Genomic DNA, 27,612 nt, shown 5'->3' on the forward strand with positions numbered 1-27,612 from the left:
TTGATTTTGGTTTTATTGACAGCTTCGTTGCTTTTAAACCTAAGGGGCCAAATACTCAAAATCCAAGAAGTTCCAACAACTTTTTTCTTTAAAGATGTAACATGCCTCATTCTGTTTCAATCATGAGGGCAGTTTGAAATCTCAAGTGCAATAACTAGAAGCCAGATAGTAAAGGACTGATAGTTTAATATTCACAAAAACAAAGGAGGAGCACTGGGGGATCGACTTGCATCCTTCACATCTGGCTGTTAAGCATCGCCTGGATGGATTGCAGATAGGAAAGTGGGATGGGTCGGAGGGCACACCCATTACCGAATCAGGCTGATTCTCCTTCCATTCATTTACACGGAAATGAAATCGGGCAGCTTCTGTCACTGCCATGTGAACCATTTCACAGATCTTCTGCTTTGCACGCTTCCTTGGCAACTTTTGACACCCATTTGGGGAACACAAAATTCACTCCTATGTGTTCTAAAAAATATATTTACAAGGATTAACTTAGTTTTTGGAACATCAATCTTTCTATTATTTTGTCTATATGAACAATTACGTGGAAGGTTAGCTATGGTAAATTTAGAGATACCTCTATATTACTGGATTACTGTTATTTATGTGTGCCTATTCATCTTTTGGAAAATAAATTTGCTCGATATTTCAAACATAAAACGAGAGCTGATGTGAGTCCCAAGTGAGAAGGCATAAGATAAACCTAGTACTGAAATGCAATTACCAGACAAGGTTTGTTGTTCATTTCCCAAGTGCATTACTGAAAATTTACCTACATCTCACATCAAGAATAGACACTCTCAAAGGTACAGGCAGTTGGTACTCATCAGTGAGGTTCATCTAAGATACAACAGCCAAAATAATTTAAGGGTAAAAAAAAGTTAGAAAAGGCCCAAAATAATTTTTTTTCCCAAAATAATAGATTGATGCTTCAATCCTACATCCATTATAAAGACTTTACCTTAATAAGTTAGAATTTTTTTTAAAGATGAACCACCTTCACAAAAAAGTAATTTTTTTTCTCATTGTGAGAAAGTGCAACCTGTCTCTGTGGTGCAATATAACACTTCACAGCAAATACGTGAACAAAGCAATTTGACATTCCTAGTGAGTGTTGTATGAACTGAGGAGGTGTGGCCCTCTTTCTGTAGGTCCATCCTCATATTAGAGCCCCTGAATTACTCTCAGTCGAAGGACCAATGGATGATGAAAAAGACCCCAGGCCCACTGCTCACATCAGTCACTTAATAGATTGTGCACTGCCCAATCACTTGCCCTAGTTTGGCACCTATACTTTACATTTGTCCCAAGCCTCTTCTATTAGAGAAAAGACCTTGAATATGTCAACTCTTCGGATCTACTGTGAACAAAATGCAGAGAACTGTGCAAAACCCTCACTTTATGTGATTGCAAATACAATCTCATATAGTTGGCCATAACCAAGGAAGTGGTGGGGATTTTCTCAGAAGAGGGTAAATTCTGATGTTGGGATTATGCAGGCCCTGAGCCTGCATGGGTGGACAGTGGGATCGCAGCGGCAATGTTTCTGGAGGCAGCCTCTTAATTGGTCACTGCCAGGCTTGCCATCCAACTAAGGATGGCGGGCTGGTTCTCAATACTGCTGGCGCAATCAGAGGGCTGGCAGCTCTGCAGCCTTGGCAGCGTCACCGAGGACGTGGCTGCAGCCGAGGTTGCAAGGAGAACAAGAAGACATCTCCATTTTGAGGCGCCTTTGCAAGGGAGTCAGAAATTTCTTTTTCTCTTCTGGAGCCAGGCAAGCAGGCCCTGGCGACTGGAGGAATAACCCCTCCAGCAGTGACACCAGGGGTGCGGGAGCAGCCTTTGCCACTGAGGGCCCCTTCCCTGGGCCATGGAGCCAGAAACCCACAGGCAGACCACCTCCTGGCAGTTGCCAGCCTCCCTACGCAGCAGTGGGGTGTGAGGGGAGGCTGCTCCGCTGCCAGCAAAATGCCCGCAGCCCCTCAAAATGGCCCCTTAAGTGTCCCATAATTGTTTAAATTAACTGGCTGCCTCCGGTCCCGCAGCTGGTAAAATGGCCCGTTGGTGGGACTCCTAGTTGGGGTGGGGGGTGGTGGGTGGGTGGTAAAATTCCACCCAACGTGTTAATTCTATTGAAATCAGTAAAAGATAAATTAAAATGAGAAACACGTTCCTGGCTCACTTCACCGAATAAAGGTTTGCCAAATAAATTTTTCCTTACAGACAATGCTCCATTAACTCATTTGTAGTACCATAAATGTTCACTAATGAACAGAACAGCTGCTAGCTGAAGAAGTATTATGTTTATATCTGCACAATTTTTGAAAACTTAGAGAACCTCTTTATCTTTTATGTTCAATTCAGAAAATACAGGATTGAGATAAATACCTTTGAAATACCCTGTGTATTGCTGGTCAATACAAGACTTGCAATAAATTCCACACACTGCACGATTCGGGTACAAGCCTTCTCTTCATTCTGAGCCATCCACAGTATGTGTTCATCCACTAGTATAATGTTACTGGCTATTTCTGTGATGGATTCTCCTAGCTGTGGAACAAATATGCACAATTATTTATGAATGATTCATTTCCAGATGCCGCTTTGCACTACAAACATAAATGTCTTTTTTTAAAACTATTATATTAGCATTCAATAAAAAGCTGAAGTTAAAGATGACCACAGGTGTCTGTTCAAATATCAAACCAAAGATAATCAAACCAAAAGTAGGAAATCACATGAAGCAGTCAAGTTAGTTATAGTTAATGTTCAGACCTAATATAGAGCTTCAGAGCTTGATTTTCTTTTGTTTGGATATAAATGGTGCAGTTATACAACTGATACCAATTTTACACTGATACAATTTTGAGAGCATTGTGAACTGGCAATATCTCAGTATTATGGTGCCTCACATGCATTTTCCCTAGATTGGGGAAATGTAGAGCTCTGCACATTCAAACATAGAAATGAGGATGGTTGTGTTTGTGACAGACCAGTCATCACAATTCCAGGACATCACGGCAAGGGCTCTTCAGGGCAGTGTCCTAGGCCAAACTGCCTATAGCTGCTTCATCAAATGCCTCTCCCTTGTCATAAGGTTAGAATGACAGTTCCAGAGTGTTCAGCTTCATTCACAACTTGTGATAATCAAACAGCCGCTGCCAAAATACAGCATGATCTGGACAACATCTAGTCTTGGGCTGACAAGTGGCATATAACATTTGCATCATATAAATACCTGGTAATGACCATCTTGAACAAGAGAATGCCCAGCCAGCTCCCCTCGATTTTCAGTTACACCACTATCAAGTGCCCACCCATCAACATCCTAAAGGTAATACTGATTAGAAGCTGAAAATGGACTCACTATATCAATACCGAGACTACAAGAGCAGGGAAGAGGCTAGGTACTCTGCGATGACTGGCTCATCTCCTGACTCCTCAAGCACTATCCATCATTGACAAGCGTCAAGTCAGGAATACAATGAAATATTCACTACTTGCCTGATTGAGTGCAGTCACAACAACACTCAAGAAGCTCGATACCATCCAAGACAGAGTTTGATTGATATATGTCTGTGCCATCAGACTTTAGATTCACCCCCTCCAGTATACTGTTGCTGCAGTATATATGATATCAGGGTGCATTGCAGCAACTCACCAAGGTTACTTCAACAGCACTCTCTCCCCTGCGACTTCTATGACCAAGAAAGACAACAGTAGGAATGTTGTTGGAACACTATCACCTCCAAGTCACACACCATCCTGCCTTGGACACATATCAGTGTCCATTCAGCATCACTGGGTCATTATCCTGGTATTCATCACCACCACAGGACAGCAGTAGTTCAAGAAGGCGGCCCACCTACACCTTTTCAGGGCAATAAGGATGGGCAATAAGTGAAGCCTTGCCAGCATTGCCCACATCCAGAGAACAAATTACAAAAACTCAAGCAGGTGTGGTCCAGAAGTTAATACATGCTCTTCAAATTTTTAAGTTTAAATTTTAAAGTTAAAAATTTGACCTTGTAGTATTTGCAATAATAAAAAGTGGTGAGAGTGTTCTTCCTAGAAACTAATGGAAAACCCACAAACCATTTTGGCTGCTGTATAACGTCATCATTGCCAACTATCCAAAGCTACAAACAAATGTAACAAGGGCAGATGTCTTGCAAATTTAACTGTTGTTGCTTTTGGAAGCATGTGACCCAATCAATTTAAGTGACTGAATTGAGGATGCATTTCTTAAAATCGCCATCTGCAGTGGGAATGGTTTTATTCAACCTGCCTTGCTGTACAAACAAATAAATGTATTTCCCCATTTCAAAAGATGCAAGTAGTGAATAAAGAAATCAATATAACTTGATCTTAAATGTCTTGAGTAGTGTTGCGACTGTAGCATTCAAATAATGAGAATCCCATCACTTTTCTGACTTAACACTTAACATTTTTAAAAGGAAAGGGAAAAACATACTTCTTTTACTGTTGAAGTAGTGAAGAATTATCTTCAGAACTGAAAAATGGTTTGCACTGTGCATATTCTTAATGTGACTAAATCTGAGGAAAATCTGCACCATGTGGATAAAGCATAATAAACAATACTTTAGCATTGTCATCTCAAAAATAATCATTTCACAGTTAGCAAATACCAATATTTTCTATGAAGCAAAACAGCAACTTGCATTTATATAGCATCTTTAACATAATAAAGCATCCCAATGCACTTCACAGGAGCATCATCAGACAAAAATTTGACACTGAACTACATAAGGTGATATTTGGTGTGACTAAAAGCTTAGTCAAAGAGGTAGATTTTAAGCAGCGTTTTAAAGCAGAAGTGAGAGTTGGAAATGCAGAGAGGTTTAGGGAGGGAAATCCAGAGTTTCGGGCCTACACAGCTGAAAGCACAGCTGCCAATGGCAGGGCAAAATAAATCAGGGATGCAGAAGAGACCAGAATTGGGGAATTATATAGTTCTCGGAGGGCTGTTTCGATAGAGGAGGTTAAAGAGATAGGGAGAGGTGAAGCCATGGAGGAATTTGAATAAAAGGATGAGAATTTTAAATTCAAGGCTTTGCTAGACCAAGAGTCAATGTAGATCACTAAGTACAGGAGTGATATCTAGAATCATACAATGGATACAGCACATAAGGAGGCCATTTGGCCCACTGAACCTGTGCAGACACTCTGCAAGAGCAATTTGGGTAGCCCCACTTCCCTGTAGCCCCACTTCCCCGCCCTTTCCCGTAGCCCTACAAATTTTTCCTCTCAGGTGCTGATCCAATTCCCTGTTGAAATCCATGATTAAATCTACCTCCACCACACTCTTAGGCAGTGCATTCCAGATCCTAACCACTCGCCGCGTAAAAAAGTTTTTCCTCATGTTGCCTCTGGTTCTTTTGCCAATCACCTTTAATCTGCATCCTCTGTTTCTCAACCTTCCACCAATAGGAACAGTCTCTCTCTATTGACTTTGTCTAGAGCACTCATGATTTTGAACACCTCCATCCAAACTCCTCTTAACCTTCTCTTCTCTAAGGAGAACCTCAGTTCGCCTAACTATCCACATAACTACCCCTGTAACTACTCTCGTAAATCTTTTCTACTCCCTCTCTAAAGCCTTCATATTCTTCTTAAAGTGTGGTGCCCAGAATTAGGCACAACACTCTCATTGATGCCAATCTTGTGTTTTATAGAGGTTTATCATGAATTCCTTGCTTTTGTACTCTTTGCCTCTATTTTGAAAACCCAGGATTCTGTATGTCTTTTTAACTGCATTTTCAACCTGCCCTGCCATCTTCAATGATTTGTGCACCCATACCTCCAGGTCCATCTGCTCCTGCATCAAAATGTATTACTTCACATTTCTCTGTGTTAAGTTTCATCTGTCACATATCCTCCCATTCCATCAGCCTGTCTATGCCCTCTTGAAGTCTATCACTAAACTTCCAAGATTTGTGTCAGCTGCAAATTTTGAAATTGTGCCCTGTACATCCAAGTCCAAGTCATTAATATATATCAAGAAAGGCAGTGGTCCTAACACCGACGCCCGGGAAAACCCACTGTATACCTTCCTCCAGTCCAAAAAAACAACCGTTCATCTCTACTCTTTGTTTCTTGTCATACAGCTAATTTCGTATCCATGCTGCCACTGTTCCTTTTATTCCATGGGCTTCAAAATTGCTGGCAAGCCTATTATGTGACACTTTGCCAAACGCCTTTTGGAAGTTTATGTACACCACATCAACTGCATTACCATCATCATCAACCCTCGCTGTACCTCATCAAGAAACTCAAGCAACTTTGTTAAGCAAAATTTGCCTTTAACAAATCCATGATGGCTTTCCTTAATTAATCCACAGTTGTCCAAGTGATTGTTAATTTTGTCTCAGCTTATCGTTATCTTTCTGAAAGATTTCCCTCCACCGACATTAAACTGACTGGGCTATACTTGCTGGGTTTATCCTTACACCCTTTTCTGAGCAAGGGTATAGCATTTTCAATTCTCCAGTCCACTGACCAAATATCTAAGAAGGATTGGAAGATTATGGCCAGTACATCCGCAATTTCTACCCTTACTTTCCTCAGTGTCCTCTATGCATCCCATCTAATCCTGGTGCCTTGTTAACTTTAAGTTCTGCCAGCCTTTTTAATACCTCTTATTTATCAATTTTTAGCCCACTCAGTAGCTCAACTCACTCCTCTTTTACTATGACTTTGGCAGCATCTTCTTCCTTGGTAAAATCAGATTTGAAGTATTCATTTAATATCTTAGCCATCCACTCTGCCAAATCAGCCCCAACCTACTCTTCGGACTGGATTTTATGGTCCTCTGGAAGGTGACATTTGAGGCAGGGGGCCAGAGAATCTGCATGGAGACATGTGCCATGGAACTTGTCGGAGGTGGCGAAGTGCCATGGCAGCACTTTTGCCCTGACGCAACACCATGTTCATTTACATCTGTTAAATACTATTTAGCATACATTTGAATGTCATTAATTGCGATCTTACCAGGCATTTGCTGGTCGTGCACACTCACGTGCCTTCAGTTCCGCATCTTTAAAAATCTGGCACCACCGAGGCGAGAGTCCTCGGTGCCTCAAAAAGATAATTAACTTTACTGGGTGTTATGTAGGGGAAGTGGATGGAAGGGAGAACTCTGCAAGTCATTTGTCTGTGAAGGTGTGAGGGGGGCGGTGGGTGATGGTGGAGAACGGAGCAAGTGGATTGTTTATGGGTGGGGGGAGAACTCTACAAGTGGATTGTTTCTGGGGTCATGGTGGGGAGAACACCGAAGTGTGGGGTCACCTTGCTCGGACATCTGCCATCATGAGAATGCCCAGGGCGGGCTTCTTGCAGAGAACAATAAAATGTAAACAACACAGAAGTGAAGTTTCAGGGAGATATTGATGAAAGCACTAGTGCAAATGCAGGCCTGGCAGCCTTTTAAAGATAATGCCAGCACCTGCTTCAGCATCAGATGATGCTGTAAATGGCATCTCCATTTCCACTCCCGCCAAGTGATTGGGGGAACAGCCGCAGTCATCAAGTTAAATGGCCACCTGCCTCGTAATTGCAGTGGCAGTGGGACCACCGTCATTTTGCGCACAAAAATTCAACCCCAATAGAAGACTTTGAGATTCCCTTTTATGTTAGCTGCCAGTCTATTCTCATACTCTTGCTTAGTCCCTTTCATTTCATTTTTCACTTCTCCTCTCGCTCTGGCTTTGGTTGCCCAACCTTTGCCCCTTGTGGGAACATATGGAATGTGGGAAATGGTGAGAGGTTGGGAAGTGTTGATGTCCAAAGGGACCTGGGTGCCCTTGTTCATAAGTCGCTAAAAGCTAGCTTGCCGGTGCAGCAAGCAATTAGGAAGGCAAATGGTATGTTGGCCTTCATTGCAAGGGGTTTTGAGTATAGGAGTAAAGAAGTCTTGCTTCAATTGTACAGAGCCTTGGTGAGACCACACCTAGAGTATTGGGTACAGTTTTAGTCTCCTCATATAAGGATGGATATCCTTGCCATAGAGGGAATGCAATGGAGGATCACCCGACTAATCCCTGGGATGGCGGGATGGTATTATGAGGAGAGATTGAGGAAACTGGGCCTGTATTCTCTCGAGTTTCGAAGGAGAAGGGATCTCATTGAAACTTACAAAATTTTTACAGGGTGTTACAGGATGAATGTAGAGTCTGGTGAGTCGAGAACCAGGGGACAAAGTCTCAGAATAGGCTATTTAAGACTGAGACGAGGAGGAATTTCTCCATTCAGGGGGTGGTGAATCTTTGGAATTCTCTACTCAGAGGGCTGCGGAAGCTCAATTACTGAGCATGTTCAAGACAGAAATCGATAGATATCTATATACTAATGACATCAAGGGATAAGGGGATAGTGCGGGAAAATGGCTTTGAGGTAGATGATCAGCCATGATCTAATTGAATGGCGGAGCAGGCTCGATGGGCTGAATGGTCTTATCCTGCTCCGATGTTCCTAAGTTCCAACCTTGACTGTACCTGAACCATCTCCTCTTTAAAGGCAGCCCATTGTTTCATTACACTTTTGCCTGCCAATCTTTGATTCCACTTTACTCGGAACAGTTCTGTTCTCAACTCACTGAAATTGCCCCTCCCCCAATTAAGTAATTCTACTCCTGATTGTTCCTTGTTCTTTTCCATAACTAACCTAAATGTAATGTCACTGTTCCTTAAATGTTCCCCTTCTGACACCTGATCCACTTGACCCACTTCATTCCCCAGAACCAGATCCAGCAACATCTCCTTCCTTGTTGGACCAAAAATGTACTGATCAAGAAAATTCTCCTGAACACACTTCAGAAACTCTTCTTCCTCTTTGCCCTTTACATTATTACTATTCCAGCCCATTTTAGGATAATTAAAGTCCCCCATTATCACTACACTATAGTTCTTGCACCTCTCTGTAATTTCACTACAAATTTGCTCCCCTATATCTTTCCCACTAGTTGATGATGTATAGAAAATACCCAGTAGTGCAATGGTGCCTCTATTACTTCTTAACTCTAACCAAATAGATTCTGTCCATGACCGCTCCAGGACATCCTCTCTCTCCAGCACTCTGATATTCCCCTTAATCAATACTGCCACCCCTCCTCCTTTCTTTCCTTCCCTATCTTTCCTGAACACCTTGTATCCAGGAACATCCAGAAATGGGACTTAATGCAAATTGGGATATAGATAGCAAATTTGGATGAGCTCAAGTTTACAGAGGGTGGAAGATGGGAGGTCTGCCAGGAGAGTATTGAAATAGTCAGGTCTGGAGGGAAAAGCATGGATGAGGCTTTCAGCAGAAGATGGACTGGGTTAGGGGTGGAGACGGGCTACATAACATAAGCGGAAGTTGGCGGCCTTGGTGATGGAGAGGACATGGGGTCAGAAGCTCAGCTCAGGGTTGGATAAGATGACAAGGTTGTGAACAGTCTGGGTCAGCCTCAGACAGTGAAGGGGACGGAATCAATGGCTAAGGAATGGAGATTGTGGCAAGGACTGGAGATAATGGCTTTGGTCCACTTGAAGTACTGCGTTTATGTTATATAAAGACCTTAAAAGAGGGAGTTTGAGTTCCTGGGAATCCTTCAACATCAAACAGATGCAAAGTTTAAAACCCTACGTTTCGTTCAGATTGAATCTTGCTGATGGGTAGTTTGGCTTCCTCACACAATCAAATCTTCTTCATGCCAGTGCTACAGACAATGTCGAACAGTGATGAACAAAAATATCAAACCAGGTACAGAGAAAGACTCAATAAAAGAATGCTCACCTTTACTATTCTTTGTAACTATTTGACTTTTTAAAACCAGTCCTATCGGTAAAGCTGTTGCATTAGTAAGTAAACGTGGAGAAATATTTGGTAGTTTGCCAAATACTAGCTGCAAGTGAAACCTCAGATAATGTTTTCTTTTCGAATACCATTTCTTCTTCCAAAAATAATGCCAACCTATGATTTGGTTTCAAGCCAGAATAGCCTGCCTTTCCGTGCCCCAATGTCAATGTGCCCTTTTTTAGCCTTTGTGCAAGCAGAGCCTAGTGGCTTGTTCAGAACAAGCCAAACCAAACATCCTGCACTGAGTTTTAAGTCAATTTCCTCTTTTGTTTGCATTAGTGAACTCTAAGAGCAAATATACAAAGCTCGACATTAGTGGAGAAATGAATATAAATTAAAACACACAAGTTATAAAAACAACTTTACCTCATTCACACATCAAAAGTAGATTTTCTAGGTATTGAAGGAGAAATAAAGCTTTGGAAAGTATTAAAACAGTTTCTTCACAATTCTCTGACCCAGTGCCCTGCCCAAACTATTCTGAGGAATCCATTTGTAAACATTACAACGGAACTCTGATATGGCGCTGTCAGTGGGAAAAAATATCTTGTTCAGTAATGGACAGGTTTCTCATTGTGAAGATTCTAAGGGTTGAATTTGCATGGTGTTTCTTTTGATTGCCAGAGAAACCCCAAACATGCCATTTACGCCATTTCTCCAGAGTATCCATAGATTTTCTGTTGAATTAATGATGGACAATCAGGAGAACCTGAATGGAAATTCAGCCCTCAGATGAGATGCAAAACAGTGCAGTCAAACCTATTTATTGGAAGGCTGCGTTTGCTGACAACGCAACCACTAGGTGGCGCAGTACTTGCACATGCGCAAATGCAGCCTCATGCACTGAAACATCATTGCCTGCGATGTTTTAGGCAGCTGCCAGGATTAAAGATAGCACTGCTCAAGTTATCACAAAAAACAAATTAAATTCAAACGGTGCAATCCCACCCCAAACAATATCCCACTTCTCTTCCCCGGCGCTGCCTCCCACGCCCGTCTGCTTGCTGCTCACTCCTGGCCTTGCTGCTGCCTGCCCTCAGCCACTTCATCCCTTCAAACCCCACCCCCGTTGTCCACTCGCTCCAGCTCGCCGTTTCACCCCATCAGCCGCTCGCTCCGCTCACCGCTTCAAACCACAACAACCCCCACCACCCCCCCCCCCCCCCCCACCACCATCATCGGCCACTCGCTCCAGGCCTCGTCGCTTCATCCCCATCTGCCGCTCGCTCCCGCCTCTTCGCTGCCACCTCCCCACTCCCATCGCTTCTTCTCCCCCACCCCACTCCACTCCCTCCCACTTCTCCCGCCACCACCTGCCCTGCTCCTGCTTCCCACAGGGGAAGTGAGAGAGGGTGGCAAGATAGGGATAGGCAGGGGACGGGAGGGAGACTGCAAGCGAGAGACTGGTGGAGGTCCGGGGGGGGGAGGGGTGTTGGGTTCTCGCCAGGCGGTGGGGCTGGATGACATTCCAGTATGCCTGCGCAATGACGTTTTCACGTCCATGCACCAATTAGTACTGGCAAGAACGTAGGTTGCACATGCGCAGCACCTTATTGACAGCAAGAGACGGTTCTGCGCATGTGCACAGCTGGGAGCGCTCTGATGATGTCGGCACACCGGATGCGTTGTCAGGAGTCACTTTGTTATTGGAAACCATTTGCAGTGACCAAAAGACTCCATCTTACTGAGATTTAATATCATCATTCAGACATTAATAAATAACAGGGTCCGTATAGGTAACATCTAGCAACAGGGGAAAGTTTGTCTTAATAAAAATCTTATTGCAATACTTGCTGAAATCTGGTTCCAAAATGCTGCCTGTAATTTTTATGTGTGGTGTTTTGAGCCCAATTTGGAATGTTACAAGCTGATTATTATTATAAGAGTAATGTGCGGCAACTGCGGAATTACATATGATTCCCTTGATTAATATGCTGTAGACATTCACCATTTTTTTGAAGTGCTTCATGGTTTCCTTGACACCACTTGAGATGCTTAGAAAAACAGACAAACCCACTGTTCCAATTTGAGGTAAAGCATAATTATAATTCACAGAGATAGTGTTGATGCTAATGTATATGATAGAGTACAAATCCAAGGAAATCGATCTTAAGGAACATAGGAACAGGAGTAGGCCATTCAGCCCATCAAGCCTGCCCTGCCATTCAATACGATCATGGCTGATCTTCCACTTCAATGCCTTTTCCAGTTTCCCCAATGTCTCTTCATAGGACAGTCCTGCCATCCTGGGAACAAGTCTGGTGAACCTTTGTTGCACTCCCTCTATGGCAATAATATCCTTCCCTAAGGTAAGGGGACCAAAACTGCACACAAACTCCAGGTACAGGCTAACCAAGGTTCTATACAGTTGATGCAAGACTTCACTACTCCTGTACTCAAATCCTCTTGCGATAAAGGATAACATACCATTAGCCTTCTTAAGTGCTTGCTGCACCTGCTTGTTAGCTTTCAGTGACTTATTGACAAGGACACCCATGTCCCTTTGTACATCTAATCTTAGTAATCTCTTACCATTTAAGAAATACTCGGAACATCTCTTCCTCCTACCAAAGTGGATATCCTTGCATTTTTCCACATTATATTCCATCTACCACGCTCTTGCCCACTCACTGGCTCGGATTTCACGTTGGGCGGACGGGAACCGGCTAACGACTGAAAAGTTGGAGGCGAACCCGCTTCCGCCTCGCCTGGGGAACTGACCCCATCACCCTCACATTTTACAGGTCCTCAGGCTTTAATTGTTCCGAGACGGGACTTTCACCCGCTTGAGGGAGGAAGTCCTGCCTCCTTGACTTTCGGCAGCTCTTACTCCCAGCAGCACCACCGGGAGCGGTGGCTACTGCTGTGACTGCAGACCAGTCGAAGACATGGATCTGGGAGTCCAGGTAAGTTTGTTTGCCTCGCCGGGGATACTTGGTCGGGCCCCAGCGAGGCAAGGGTGATCGGATGGGGAGAAGGGAGGGGGGGTGGGGGGCGTGTTGGTGGTGGTTGGGGTGGTGCAGGCGGTCCCCCTTTGGGCACCCTGTGCCCGATGAACAGAGCCCACCCCTGCAGCGATCGGCAGCCGCCTGGTATTTCCAGGTGACTTTTCAGGGTCCTTGACCGCCCACTTGCCATGTGTAAAATCCATGTGGTGGCCTGGGATGGGCGGCCCGTTTTTCGCTCCTGCCACTCTACGTAAAGTGGCGGTGGAGGTGAGTTTGGATCGGGTAGGCCTCCCGGAGCCTCCCACTCCATTTAATGCCACCGCCCCCCCGCACCATCGTACCACTCGCTAGGGTGGTGTTAAATTCTGGCCACTAAGTCTGTCCAAATCCCCTTGAAGCTGCTTTGCATCTTCCTCACAACACACATTCCTGCCTAGTTTTGTGTCATCCGTGAGCTTGGAAATATTACATTTGGTCCCCACATCCAAATCATTGATATACATTGATATACATTGTTAACAGCACTGAACGCTGCGGTACCCCACAAGTCACAGCCTTCCAACCCGAGAATGACCTGTTTATTCCTACTGTCTGCTTTTAGCCTGTTAACCAATCCTTAATCCATGCCAGTATATTACTTCCTATCCTATGTGCTTTAATTTTGCTAACCAACCTCCTGTGGGGGACTTTATCAGAAGCATTCTGAAAATCCAAGTATACCACGTCCCCTTTATCAATTCTGTTAATAACATCCTCAAAAAACTCCAACAGGTTCATCAAACATGACTTCCCATTCATAAATTCATGTTGATTATGCCCAATCAGATTATTATCCAAGTGTCCATTTATCATATCCTTTAGAATAGATTCTAGCATTTTCCCAATGACTGATGTAAGTTCTAACAGGTCTGAAATTCTCTGTTTTCTCTCTCCTTCCCTTCTTAAATAGTGGGGTGACATTTGCGACCTTCCAATCTGCAGGAACTGCTCCAGAATCTATCGAATTTTGGAAAATGATCACCAATGCAACCATTATCTCCATAGCTACCTCTTTCAACACTCTGGGATGTGGAATATCAGGTCCTGGGGACTTATCAACCTTCAGCCCCATTAATTTCTCCAATACAACCTTCTTACTAATATTAATTTCCTTTAATTTCTCATTTCCCCGAATCACTTGGATCTCTAATTCTGGGAGATTTCTTGTATCTTCCTCAGTGAAGACAGCCACAAAGTAATCAGTTAGCTTCTCTGCTATTTCTCTATTCCCCATTATAAATTCTCCTGACTCTGCCTGTAATGGACCCACATTTTTCTTAGCCAAACATTTCCTTTTTATGTACCTATAGAATCTTTTACGGTCCATTTTTATATTTTTTGTTAGCTTACATTCATATTCTATTCTCCCTTCATCAGTTTCTTCGTCCTCCTTTGCTGTATTCTAAAATCCTCCCAATCCTCAGGTTTATTACTATTTCTGGCAACTTTATAGGCCTTTTCTTTTAATCTTATACAATCCTTAACTTCCTTTGTTATCCATGGTTGACTGCCTTTACTTTTGGGCTATTTGTGCCTTGAAAGAATGTATAGTTGCTGTAAACTATGTATTATTTCTTTAAAGACTCTCCATTGCCAATGTACTGTCATACCTTTTAATATATTTTCCCAATCCACCTCAGCCAATTTGCTCCTCATACCTTCATAATTTCCTTTGTTTAAATTTAACACCCCGGCTTCAGATTGAACTACCTCATTTTTAAACATAATGTAAACTTCTATCATATTACGGTCACTCATCCCTAAACTGTACAGTGTTCTCATCAGACTGCATCTTGAACATTATTGTCACATGGGAGGGACAGTGGAGACAGTGTACATACAAATAATAAGACTATTCCTTAACCTCCAAAGAGGCACGTAGGATAGAAAATTGCAGAGAAAAAGTAATTGTGAACACTATTTAGAAGTGTGGGGACAGATCAAAAGTAAGCTAATCAGCTAACAGACTAACTGTGAAGCTGTGGAGCCAATTTATAAAAAATAACAAGCAGAAGCTAACAGGACAGCTGCAGATAGCTTAATAGTAGCCTGTTGTTTAATAATCAGCCTAACAGTTCAAGGAGGGGGGATGTGAAACTCCTGAAATAAAATGCAAGTATAAAATGCTGAGTCGAATGAACCAATCATGCACTGGTAATAGAAGTCTGCAAACCACTCAGAAACAAGGGGTGGGGGGCGTTACTAGTTTTGTTTGAATAACTAGGCTTGCTGTGGTGAGCACATGTTCTTTTGTTTCTTTCTTTTTGTTTTGCTCTTTTGCATGTTCTTTGTTTTGCTTTTTGTTCTTTTTGTAACCTTGCAATGTAACAACCATATACTGCAATAAAGTTTCTAAAAGTTACAGTCGGACTTCGTCTCTCTTTGTAACTGATGGGATCCAACAGAAGTAAACTATAAAACCAGGGCAAGACAACAAAAAAGATAAATTTAGGACTGCTGATAGGAAGTACATCTTCACACAAAAAAGTGATAGTGTTGAGATATGAAATGGAGCTGAAACATTTAAGAAACTTCCAGATACTGTGGTAGAAAAATGCACATTCCTTCTGAATGAATGAACTACGGTGGGCGAGTGGATTTCCTCATCTGCAATAATATTACCTCATAAAATTAACTCAACCAATGACTTTGTCATCACTTTATGGGCAGATTTTCACCTTGCTGCCCCTTGGGGTTCAGAACTGGCTGTGCAGTATAGAAGCTGTCTGATGCTCTTTTCCATTGATTTCAATGGAGAGGAGAATCGGGTAGTTTCGATACAGTTGTCCGATTCACAATGCCAATTTTATGCAGGGTGCTAAATGAACAATCTATCCTTAGTTCTCAAATAGCCTTCGTTTCCATGATCTTCTAGTTCAATTTAATTAACAGTAGATATTGTAACGATGGATGAAATAGAAAAAATGATATCCAACATGCTGAAAACTATAAGAGCACTGAAGAAAATGCATAATTCCTTCCATATTACTAAAACGTTAATTATTAAGCCAATAGGTTTCAGCCCAGAATGAGGAAATGTGGGTACACAAAGTGACTCGAGTATGGGATCCACATCTAGATTTTGATACTTTACATCTTTGACTCGATCCGCAAAGACGATTAACTTCTGAATCATGCGAGCCACAAAAATAACATCCATCATGTCAGCGAAGTTAGCTGCGTCTCCTGTGTAGGCCATCAGTTGGTGAGCAAAAGCAAGAGCATTGGTGGCATTCACTGGAATCTGAAATCACATATTACTTTTAATTAGTCAAAATAGCACTCTCAAAAATGGTAAACCACCTGTGTTCATGATCAATTAACGCATAAATTAGAAGTAGAGTGCAGGCTGCAATTGGATTTCCACTCATGTAAGACCCTCTTTTGCTGTAGAGAGGTGGCTGTAAGAGCCTCGCACATTATCCAATAGCCATTTTGTGGGAGAACATTCAGATGGAACAGACAAATCCTTATGTTCAATATAGGCACTCCCTGGATATGTCATTCGCTACAAAATTAGATTTTGTAACCAAGTTGGGCTCTAAATAAAAGAGACACTTAGATGACAAATGGAAGACTTGCATATTCAGTTTCCACACAGAGTAGTCATTGTCATTATTTTGTACATTTTGGGTCTACATCTCCTCTGAGTGGTAAATGCTTTCATGCATTAGAATACACAATATAATAATAATTGAGATATATAACTCAGCTGACTCATGTCTAAAAGTGACAGGTTGGTCACAATCACTTACTATAAACTACATTAAATAATTACTTTGTTATGTCTGCACTAAAATCACAGTCACATTTTTACAGCCACATTTGTTCAAGTTTAGTAACTCATGTAAATCATTTACAATTTTTATCTGTCTGCCTTTCAATAATAAAAGCTTATTCAATTTTCAGCCAAGGTGACTAATCAAAATCAAAAAAAAGGTATCAGGTAAAATAAACAACCGAACAGACAAGGTCGTTTGTACACGAAGTAGACATGGACGATGAACACAAAGTAAGAAAGCTGAGAAAAGTGCACTGGACCTTAGCAACGGGAATTAGAATCAATAGAATCATGGAATGGTTACAGCACAGGAGGCCAATTGATCTATTGTGCTCATGACGGCTCTCTGCGAGAACAACTCAGCTAGTTCCACTCCCCCACTGTTTCTCCGTAGCCCTGCAAATCTTTTCTGTTCAGATAATTATCCAATTCCCTGTTGAAAGCCACAATTGAACCTGCCTCCTCCACACCCTGAGGCAGTGCATTCCAGATCCTAACCACTCGCTGCGTTAAAAAAGATTTTAATCCTGCCGCCTCTGGTTCTTTTGCCGATCACCTTCAATCAGTGTCCTCTGGTTCTCGGCCCTTCCACCAATGGAACAGTGTCTCCCTATCTACACTGTCCAAACCCCTTATGATTTTGAACACCTCTATAAAATCTCCTCTCAACCTTCTCTTCTCAAAGGAGAGCAGTCCCAGCTTTTCTAATCTATCCATGTAATTGAAGTCTCTCATCTCTGGAACCATCTTCGTAAATTTTTCTGCACCCTCTCCAATGTCTTCACATCCTTCCTAAAATTATCAGACAAATAAATTATAGTAGTGCTTTAATTAATTCACCTAATTGCTATTATGATGCCACTTCCTTTATCCTTAACCTATTTACATTAATATCCTTAACCTATTTGCATTAATTCATGAACTGTCATACACTCATACAGTATCGTTAGACGTTTAGCATGCTTTATGAATGTTGTGCTATATATGTCATTTAGTGGCATAAAATGGTTATTTTTGTTTTACAATTTGCTTACACTTCTCTTAAAGTTATATTTTTGATTACATTTTAAACTGTCACAAATGGATTCTTTTTTTATCCAACTTACAACAGTTTTCAATTTAAACAATCTCTGCTAATAAAATATTACAATGATTCATAAGATCATAAGAACTAGGAGCAGGAGTAGGCCGTCCGGCCCCTCGAGCCTGCTCCGCCATTCAATAAGATCATGGCTGATCTTTTCGTGGACTCAGATCCACTTACCCGCGCTCCCACCATATCCCTTAATTCCTTTATTGTTCAAAAAGATATCTACCTTAGCTTTAAAGACGTTTACTGAAGAAGCGTCAACGACTTCACTGGGCAAGGAATTCCATAGATTAACAACCCTCTGGGTGAAGAAGTTCCTTCTTAATTCAGTCCTAAATCTGCTCCCTCTAGTCTTGAGGCTATGCCCTCTTGTCCTAGCTTCACCTGCCAGTGGAAACATCCTCTCTACTTGTATCTTATCTATTCCCTTCATGATTTTATATGTTTCTATAAGATCCCCCCTTATTCTTCTGAACTCCAATGAATATAATCCCAATCTACTTAGTCTCTCCTCATAAGCCAACCCCCTCAACTCCGGAATCAACCTAGTGAAACTCCTCTGCACCCTCTCCAGTGCCAGTATATCCCTTCTCAAGTGAGGAGACCAAAACTGCACACAGTACTCCAGGTGCGACCTCACCAGTACCTTATACAGCTGCAACATAACCTCTCTGCTTTTAAACTCAATCCCTTTAGCAATGAAGGACAAAATTCCATTTGCCTTCCTAATTACTTGCTGTACCTGCAGACCAACCTTCTGCGATTCATGCACAAGGACACATAGGTCCCTCTGCATAGCAGCATGCTGCAACTTTTTACCATTCAAGAAATAATCCTTTTTACTGTTACTCCTACCGAAATGAATGACTTCACATTTACTAACATTGTATTCCATCTGCCAGACCTTTGCCCACTCACTCAATGTATCTATGTTCCTCTGCAAAGTTTCACAATCATCTGCACACTTTGCTCTGCCACTCATCTTAGAGTCATCTGCAAACTTTGACAACCTACACGTGGTCCCCAACTCCAAATCATCTATATAAATTGTAAATAATTGCGGTCCCAACACTGATCCCTGAGGCACACCACTAGTGACTGATTGCCAACCAGAATAGCACTCATTTATCCCCAGTCTCTGCTTCCTGTTCGTCAACCAATCCTCTATCCATGCTAATACTTTACCCCTGAAGCCATGCATCCTTATCTTATGCAGCAGCCTCTTGTGCGGCACCTAGTCGAAGGCCTTTTGGAAATCTAGGTACACCACATCCACTGGGTCCCCATTGTCCACCTTGCTCGTAATGTCATCATAGAATTCCAAAAGATTTGTCAAGCATGACCTGCCCTTCATGAACCCATGCTGTGTCTGCCCAACGGGACAATTTCTATCGAGATGCCCTGCTATTTCTTCCTTGATGATAGACTCAAGCATCTTCCCCACTACAGAGGTTAAGCTAATCGGTCTATAATTCCGCATCTTTTGTCTACCTCCCTTTTTAAACAGTGGCGTCACATCTGCTGTTTTCCAATCTGCTGGGACTACCCCAGAGTCCAGCGAATTTTGGAAAATCACTGTTAGTGCACCTGCTATTTCTCCCGCCATCTCTTTTAGAACCCTGGGATGCATTCCATCAGGGCCAGGAGACTTATCAATCCTTAGCTCTATTAGCTTGCCCAACACTACCTCTTCCGTAATAATGATTGTTCCCAGGTCCTCACCTACGTTCGTCTCTTTGTTAATTACTGGCATGTTATTAATGTCCTCCACTGTGAAGACCGATACAAAATACCTGTTCAATGCCTCGGCCATTTCATCATATCCCATAACTAAATTCCCCTTCTCATCCTCTAAAGGACCAACGTTTACTTTAGCCACTCTTTTTCGTTTTATATATTTATAGAAACTTTTGCTATCTGTCTTTATATTCTGTGCTAGCTTTTTCTCATGTTCCATCTTACTTTTCTTTATAGCTCTTTTTGTAGCTTTCTGCTGACCTTTAAAGTTTTCCCAATCTTCTAGTTTCATGCTGCTTTTGGCCACTTTGTATGCCTTCTTTTTCAATTTGATAGCCTCCCTTATTTCCTTAGACACCCATGGCAGATTACCCCTTTTCTTCCAGTCCTTCCTTTTCACTGGAATATACTTTTGCTGAGCACTTTGAAAAATTGCTTTGAAAGTTCTCCACTGCTCGTCAACTGTCCCACCGTAAAATCTTTGTTTCCAGTCCACTTTAGCCAAGTCCTCCCTCATTCTATTGTAGTCCCCCTTGTTCAAGCGCAGGACCCCGGTATTGGATTTTATCTTCACACTCTCCACCTGTATTCTAAATTCAACCATACTGTGATCACTCCTTCCAAGAAGATCCCTAACCATGAGGTCATTAATTATTCCTGTCTCATTACACAGTACTAGATCTAGGATAGCTTGCTCCCTCGTCGGTTCCATTACATACTGTTCAAGAAAACTATACACTCAACGAATTCCTCCTCAAGGCTACCCTGACTGAGCTGGTTCGACCAATCTACATGTAGATTAAAATCCCCCATGATAATTGCCGTACCATTTTTACAGGCATTAGTTATTTCTTTGTTTATTGCCCGCCCCAATGTGATGTTATTATTTGGTGGCCTATTGACTACGCCGATCAGTGACTTTTTCTTCTTAGAGTTTCTAATTTCCACCCAAATGGATTCAACCTCATTCTCCATAGAATGATTTCCATGATTTCCTTTTCAGAAACATCCAATACCACAGTTTTATTGTATTTTACCAACTCTACACTAATTTACTGAAAGAAAACCTGACAGCACTACACTGCTGGATCATCATGCACTGTGCCTTTAAATATAATTCTGGTTCAGGCCTGTCAAATCAGACTCAATTACATATATACGTATTTTAAAAATCAATTTAACCTTTATCTATGACAGATTTTGTGTATATCTGCAAAGCTCACAACATTTCATTGCATTAAGAGGACATTACTCTACATTGCACAATGAGGCAGCCTCAATTTACAGGATACAATAGTTCTCTTCATTCTGGGAGCACAGCCAGTCGATGTCTTTCTTCTGTGGAAGATTCACTGCATTCCCCTGCCTAAGTGCAGACCCTCTCTTTTTCTAGCCTTTCTTATTTATTGTTCATGACACTCAGCATTCTGTTCAACAGCTCCTTCCCTTAGTCCCCCTGACATTACAGAAACTTTATTACTTGAAAAACATTGTCATGTTGAGACAATGGTTTCCATGTACTGAATTAACATTCTGGTATCCTTGCAATTTGTATAAGTACCAGTTACCCGATCACACAGCATATTCTGCCTTCAGTCAATTGTTGTTCAAACATGTGGACTTGCTAACCATAAATTGAGTCACTATTCATTCTTAGCAATCTTCCAAGTATGCCTGACTCACCCGATAATGGGATATTTTATTGCAAAGACATACACTACTTGTTTTTCAAACTTTGATAGTCTTCTTCTTCCAATCACAGATTCTACTTCCATATTCATTTACCCACTCAAAAAACATCACAACTGCAAAACAGTAAATAGGTGCCGATTAGTTACTTTATGACATTGTTGCTCAAGGATCACATCATACTAAACAAATAAAAAGTTAAAATCTACACTTACATAAATCAAAACATTGCTAGGCTAAACTAGCATCAATTACATCAGCCACATGATTTCTACCGTGACTAACCGTTTCTATACTAGTCTATTACTGTCTCCATGTTGGTCTATTACAGTCTCCATATTGGTCTATTACAGTCTCCATATCTATTATCCAACATAACAACCTCTCAAGTGATCACAAAGTGACTTCAGCAGCAGTCATAAAGACAACCAAGGACAATGCCATCCATACTATTAACTCTAAAAGCAGGCTATGCGAGAGGGGTGGGATGACATTAATTAGAAATAATAATGGACTACGTCATGGTATAAAACCCTACACAACAGGTGTTAGTTAATTTTAAATGCAGAGAAAACTGAATGCAATAAATGTGTAATTATAAACAGTATCTACTACACAGCCTGGGATAACTGCTTGGAAGACTTCTTCCCTATAGCAGCTAATATAAATGTAATTCAATGATTGAAGTTTAAGCCATCACTTAGTGGAGTAGGAATGGATGGAGTGCGACAACACTGTTGTGACCTGGATTCCCAGCCCTGGATACTTAGCCCTACTAGATGGAAAATAAAGTCTTATCTCAATGATGTCTATTAAGAATTCCAACTGGAACAAGTCTCAATACTCTCAGATAATAAAAACAAGAAATGCTGGAACCACTCAGCAGGTCTGGCAGCATCTGTGGAAAGAGAAGCAGAGTTAACGTTTCGGGTCAGTGACCCTTCATCGGAACAATACTCTCAGTCTGTTCAGGAAACACAGACCCATTGTGCAAAGCTAGAATCCATCCTGACACCATAGATCACAGTTTACTATTGTTTTCGGTAATCTATATTGATGATAGCTATACTGACTGAAATATAGATATGCTGGATAGGATGTGGAGTGAAAGTAAAATGGGTGCAGGACTGTATTAGTGCCAGTACTGCCAAGTTCCAGAGCTCAAAATAATTATGAAACACCCAAGATAACCCCAAGAGTACAGGGTCTGTGTTTGCAACTTGAAGAAAAAGTTATCTTACTGCAGTAATTACAATGTAAATGCAGTCTAAATCTGGAGTCAGGGTCCAATTTGAATGCTCTGGAAGGAATCTCGCTCCATTTTGCTTTGCAGTCAGTTTGGGCCTTCCCACTCAAATATACACAGCACAAGTTTAATGTCCATGCAAAGCTAAATCCACTTTGCGCTGACGCTAAGCTTGCAGTGTGAATACCGACAGAATGATAGACTGTTACAGTTCAATAACAGACCATTTAGACAGCCCAGTTTTGCTACTTTTTTCCCACGTGAGCCGCATGGTCTAATCATACTCTCCTGCTCACTCCACATTCCTTTAAAGTTTCTCTTCTACAAACTATCTAATTCTCTTTTAAAAGAATTAATGGCCTCTGCTTCAATGACAGTTTGTTGGACATAATTCCACATTCTCACCACAGAAACAGAGATCTCCCAATTATGTGGTTCTGAAGTCTCTCTTTTGATGCTGGGATTAAGACGCATGATTGGAACAATGCAGGCAGCTTCCATTTCCACCTTACCCTTGTTACAGCTGGCTCAGGTATGGATGCTGCAGAAACTATTCAACATCACTGGTGCTCCTTACCTTGATGAAGTAAACTGATGGGGAAGGAGGTCGGGGCGATATACATTCTAGGGCTCATATTGAAATTGCCACATTTAACACTCCTATTTCCCTGAGAATCTATAAGGACAAAGATGCGGCGGAGGGTTCCTTCCTATTGGTTAGTATTTGAGCTGAATATAGTGTTGGTTTTGTATCAATGTAGTCACTGAGGTGAAAGTTGAAGAAGGTCTGTTGTTGAGCACTTCTATCCCTAACCTCGCTGAGCACATATACAAACAAAATAGAATGCTCCTTCAACTAAGCAAATGGAGTCAGTCCTGCTATCTGAAGCATCACACACACTGAACAGAAAGATTTCAATCTATTATTGTACCAAAACCAGGCAAATTATATGATTAAAAGCTATAATTTCCTTTATCTTTTTTGTGGCATTTTAAATAAATGTAGCACAACTGCAGTAACAAAGAGCCAGTCAGATAAACCGTCAGATGCTGTTTATAAAACAGAGTTCTGAGCAAATGGGGCTAATCTTCTGTCGAAACACAACAACTAAAGTGAAGTAATGGTTCACAATATTTTAATTCATTGAGCCAACCTAAAAACTTATTATGCTACAGACATACTGAGGCCTATTGCCACAGGCACAGATTTTGCTCCCTGCTGACCTTGAAGAAAGCTGCCAACAAATAGCGGTCTTGGTGGTGTGGATTTCATCTTTTCCAATGTTAATTTAATTTCAGTGTCAGCTATGGGGATCGCTGGCACCCAGCAACAGTGATGAAGCAGGCCAAATAGCCAATCACAGTGAAGAATTCTCACAAACAGTAAACCAGCTGAATATAGTGTTGGTTTTGTATCAACCTAATGTGACCTTTAATGTAGTCATTTTACAGAGAGAGAAATACAGATTGGGACACACACATGGGATTAAGGTAGAGCTGAAATATCTTAAGAAAACTTATTTAATTTTTTTATTTTAAAAAGCTATGTTTTTTTAAAATCATAATGGAGAAATTTGACAGTCCACAAATATAAAATTAGTTTTTCAGGGCCAGAGGTTGTTCAGCAGTAATTATGAACTTCATATGCCATTAAAAACCCAGTTACAACTCATTCAATAAGGCATAACTTTTTCAAAGGTTTTTACAGTGAGACTAATATAAATACAAGTCCTTGTAGTCTTTCATGCACATTAATTCCGTGTTTAGCTGTAATGCTGGAAGTATCCACTAAAGTACTACAGTGTTGCTGTTTTCATAAATGGATTCAACAAACTAATAGCATAAAAAGCAGAAGTTCACAGTAATTCAAGTGATTTCTCAGATTTCCACCAGTGGGAACTTCAATCATGCATCGTGAGGATGAGCAGGGAATCACTGACAGCAACTTCTAGATTTCCACATTTAACTGTACATGTGCAGATGCCAGTGGTTGCTGTCAGTTTCACTGTTGTAATGAAAGTGACCGCTCATGGTTTTGTCATTACAACCATAAAATTTGGGATATAATCTGTGTTTAATATGTTGAATCCACTTATAAAAACAGCAACACTGTAGTAGTTTAGTGGCTACTTCCAGTATAACAGCTAAACACTGAATTAATGTGCATGAAAGACTACAAGGACTTGTATTTATATAGCACCTTATAGTGTCTCTCAGTAAAGTCTCAAAGCACTTCACATTGCTATAGCTGACTTAGGTATGATCTCTGCATTAAGTTTAAAATTGTTCCATCCACTAGTATCGGTGCTCTTCACCTGAGCAAAGTCAGATTACTGATGTGGAAGGGGTGGGGCGGGAGGATGTTGGAGGAGGTGGGAATAGGGAGATATAAACTGTGAATTTCACAGCTGGCACTACTGTATTGCTTCAGAGATCATGAAGATATTATCAAACGCAGAAGTCATTTTATGCCTAGCAAGAGTCTTCAAACAGCAATGAGATGAATAACCAGTTCATCTTTTTTTGAGTTAGGAATGCTGGCCTGAACATCTGCAGAACTTCTACTCTTTGAACCGTGACTTTGGATTTTTAACATGCATCCGAAACCCCAGAAAAGGCAGACAGGGTCTTGTATTATGTCTCCTCTGAAGGATGGCACTTCTGGCAATGCATCAATCCCTCAGTACTGTGCGAGGGCTGAACTCCTGAGAGCCACATCTGATCTGCCACGATAACTTCACTGGAAGTGTGGCTGAATATTATAAACAGGGTTTCCAGCACTCTTCTTGCAAATTTACAGTAGCTCTGAGGAAATTCTTAGTCCTAAAGTATTAGCATGCACACCAGATAAAAAAAGCAGGCTGAATGTGGAAGATCTCACTAGCCAGGTCCCTGACAGGCATTTGATTTCAGGGAAAACAATTCCTAATAATGATTTACATAAATGATTTTACTGATTTTATTGGATTATAAGACACTGAAAGTCATATTCTGGTTAATGTGAGAGCTGATCTGACCTCAGTGGGAAAGCAATATAACTAGGACTATTAGATTCTATCTCCAGTTAATAAGAAGTGAAACATGCCTAGTAACTAAATGATTTTTACCATAATCCACAAATTATAAAATCCCAAACCACTTCCAATTGATTTTTATACCGTGCATCCCAGTTAATCACTGTTCGTTTAATACTACACTTTAAGCATTGTGTCATTGTCAAATTAAAAGAAAAGGTTGATGTTTGCAATGCCACAATGAGTAAGATTTGAATGGTCTCAACTCCTGCAAAATAGTATAGCCCAAAATGCTTGCATTATCTGAAAAGCCTTTGCGATAGAAATTTATATTGGGTGGTAATGCAAAACGGGTGGAATTACATTGGCGCCTTGTTATATGTCACTCCCGATACTCAGTTCAATTGACATTAATGGAGCCTAATGTTGCGGGGGGGGGCATATAGCAGATGGTCAATTTGATACTGCCTGCTTGCATTACCTCTCCAGATGAATTTCAACCTTTCTTTCAACAGCCCTAAAACATATTTATACTTCACTTTATAGCCAAATCCAATGGGTCTCATCGCAAACATATAAATTTAGCCACTTGACACAAATGTTTATTTTTGCCTCGATGACTGAAATCATGATGCAGCATCAAATACAAGTCACGGTACAAGATTTGCACCTGAAAATTGCTGTTGCTTCACCGTTTGGAAATTAATGGTGAGTCATTAAAGGTTTTTGAGCAGTTTCATGCTTGCCCATGAACCCCCAATATTGCTGTTTTGACAAATATGTGCAAATCATATGCGTTCCCGCCATACAATGAACTAGCCAATAGATCATTCACAGTGATTATGTGGCTGAGCAGCCATTAACTGGCTTAAACAGCAATTCAAAAGTCTACATTTGTACAAAATCATGGAAGCACACTACTTTCAAATGGAGTACAGCTAGTGACATGAAAAAGCAACAGCAAGTCAAAATATGTGCAGTATTAATCCTCCAATACTTGTGTAACAGCAAACAAGTGGTTATAAATAATAACATTTGTTCATCTGGTTGTGGGTCTGCAGTTGTTGCAGAAGAGGCCTGAATGGCAAAAGCCGAGTTGATTTGTTATGAGGGCTGGCAAGTGCTGCTTGGAACAGCAATGGATTAACACAAGCACCTTTTTGATGAGGGAGAAAGGTACCCTACAATGCAAGAAAAATGTGTGAAGCACGACAGAACATGATGGGGTCAAAACCAGAAATGCTAGAAATATTCCGCAGGTCTGGTAGCATCTGTAAAGAGACAAAGAGAGTTAATTTTTCAGGTTGATGACCTCTTACCAGAACATCAGAGACACTGGGCTGGATTTTACCACACCCTCGACGTCGGGCTCCGTGGTGGTGGTGGGGGACTGGTGGGAGCTGGAGTATGGGTCCGGAAGAGGCCCGCCATGGACCTCGACACTAGGAGGACCTGGCCCGAACATCTGGGCGATGGTGAGGTTCTGTGGCAGCCCCCTGCCGCTGGGTTACGCGACCTTACCTAACATATGTTAATCAAAGGAATGAATAAATTAAAATACACTCACCTGCAATCTTGAAGGCCCGCCGTGATCTTCGATGTGGCGGCCAGCACTCCCGCGTCTTCCATTCCCCATCTAGGGAAAGGTGGCATGACAACAGAGGGGAGGGGGAAGGAGGTAAGACTTTCAGTGTGGGGGGGGGGGGAATGGGGTCAAATACAAGTAATGGGTGTAGGGGATGATGGGAAGGGTTGAACTTCAAACTTTGTGCAGTCTTTGGGGAGGAAGGTCACATTTAAAAGGTAAGTGTTTTGGGGGGGGAAGGCAAATAGTTATTATAATTGGTATTGGACGCTATTGCCGGGGATGGACAGCCTGCCCCCTCCATGAGATTGGTGGGGGCAGGGTGGGCCAGCTGCCCCATTTATTAAATGAGCTGCCGTGCTTGAGATTGCGGCGGCTGTTTGGTGTGCGGCCCGCACTTGCGGGCCACCATTATTTGAGCTTGCCACTCATAAATCCAGCCCATTTTTTAAAAAATTCATTCATGGGATGTGGGCGATGCTGGCCAGGCCAGCATTTATTGCCCATCCCTAATTGCCCTTGAGAAGGTGGTGGTGAGCTGCCTTCTTGAACGGCTGCAGTCCATTTGAGTAGGTATACCCACAGTGCTGTTAGGAAGGGAGTTCCAGGATTTTGACCC

General features: G+C 41.7%; 1 protein-coding gene across 6 annotated transcripts in view; it reads right to left on the minus strand.

The window, feature by feature from the left end:
* LOC137380600 (adhesion G protein-coupled receptor A3) overlaps window positions 1-27,612 on the minus strand; it is a 582,693-nt gene that overhangs the window by 197,503 nt on the left and 357,578 nt on the right. For all 6 annotated transcript variants that reach the window (XM_068052667.1, XM_068052666.1, XM_068052668.1 and 3 more), the window contains 2 exons: window positions 15,946-16,095; window positions 2,395-2,556 (listed from right to left, as the gene is read on the minus strand). In XM_068052667.1, the coding sequence (XP_067908768.1) occupies window positions 2,395-2,556; window positions 15,946-16,095 (312 nt within the window). The remainder of the gene's footprint in view (window positions 1-2,394; window positions 2,557-15,945; window positions 16,096-27,612) is intronic.

The sequence above is a fragment of the Heterodontus francisci genome, chromosome 20, assembly GCF_036365525.1.
Source record: "Heterodontus francisci isolate sHetFra1 chromosome 20, sHetFra1.hap1, whole genome shotgun sequence".
In the NCBI taxonomy this organism is placed as follows: domain Eukaryota; kingdom Metazoa; phylum Chordata; class Chondrichthyes; order Heterodontiformes; family Heterodontidae; genus Heterodontus; species Heterodontus francisci.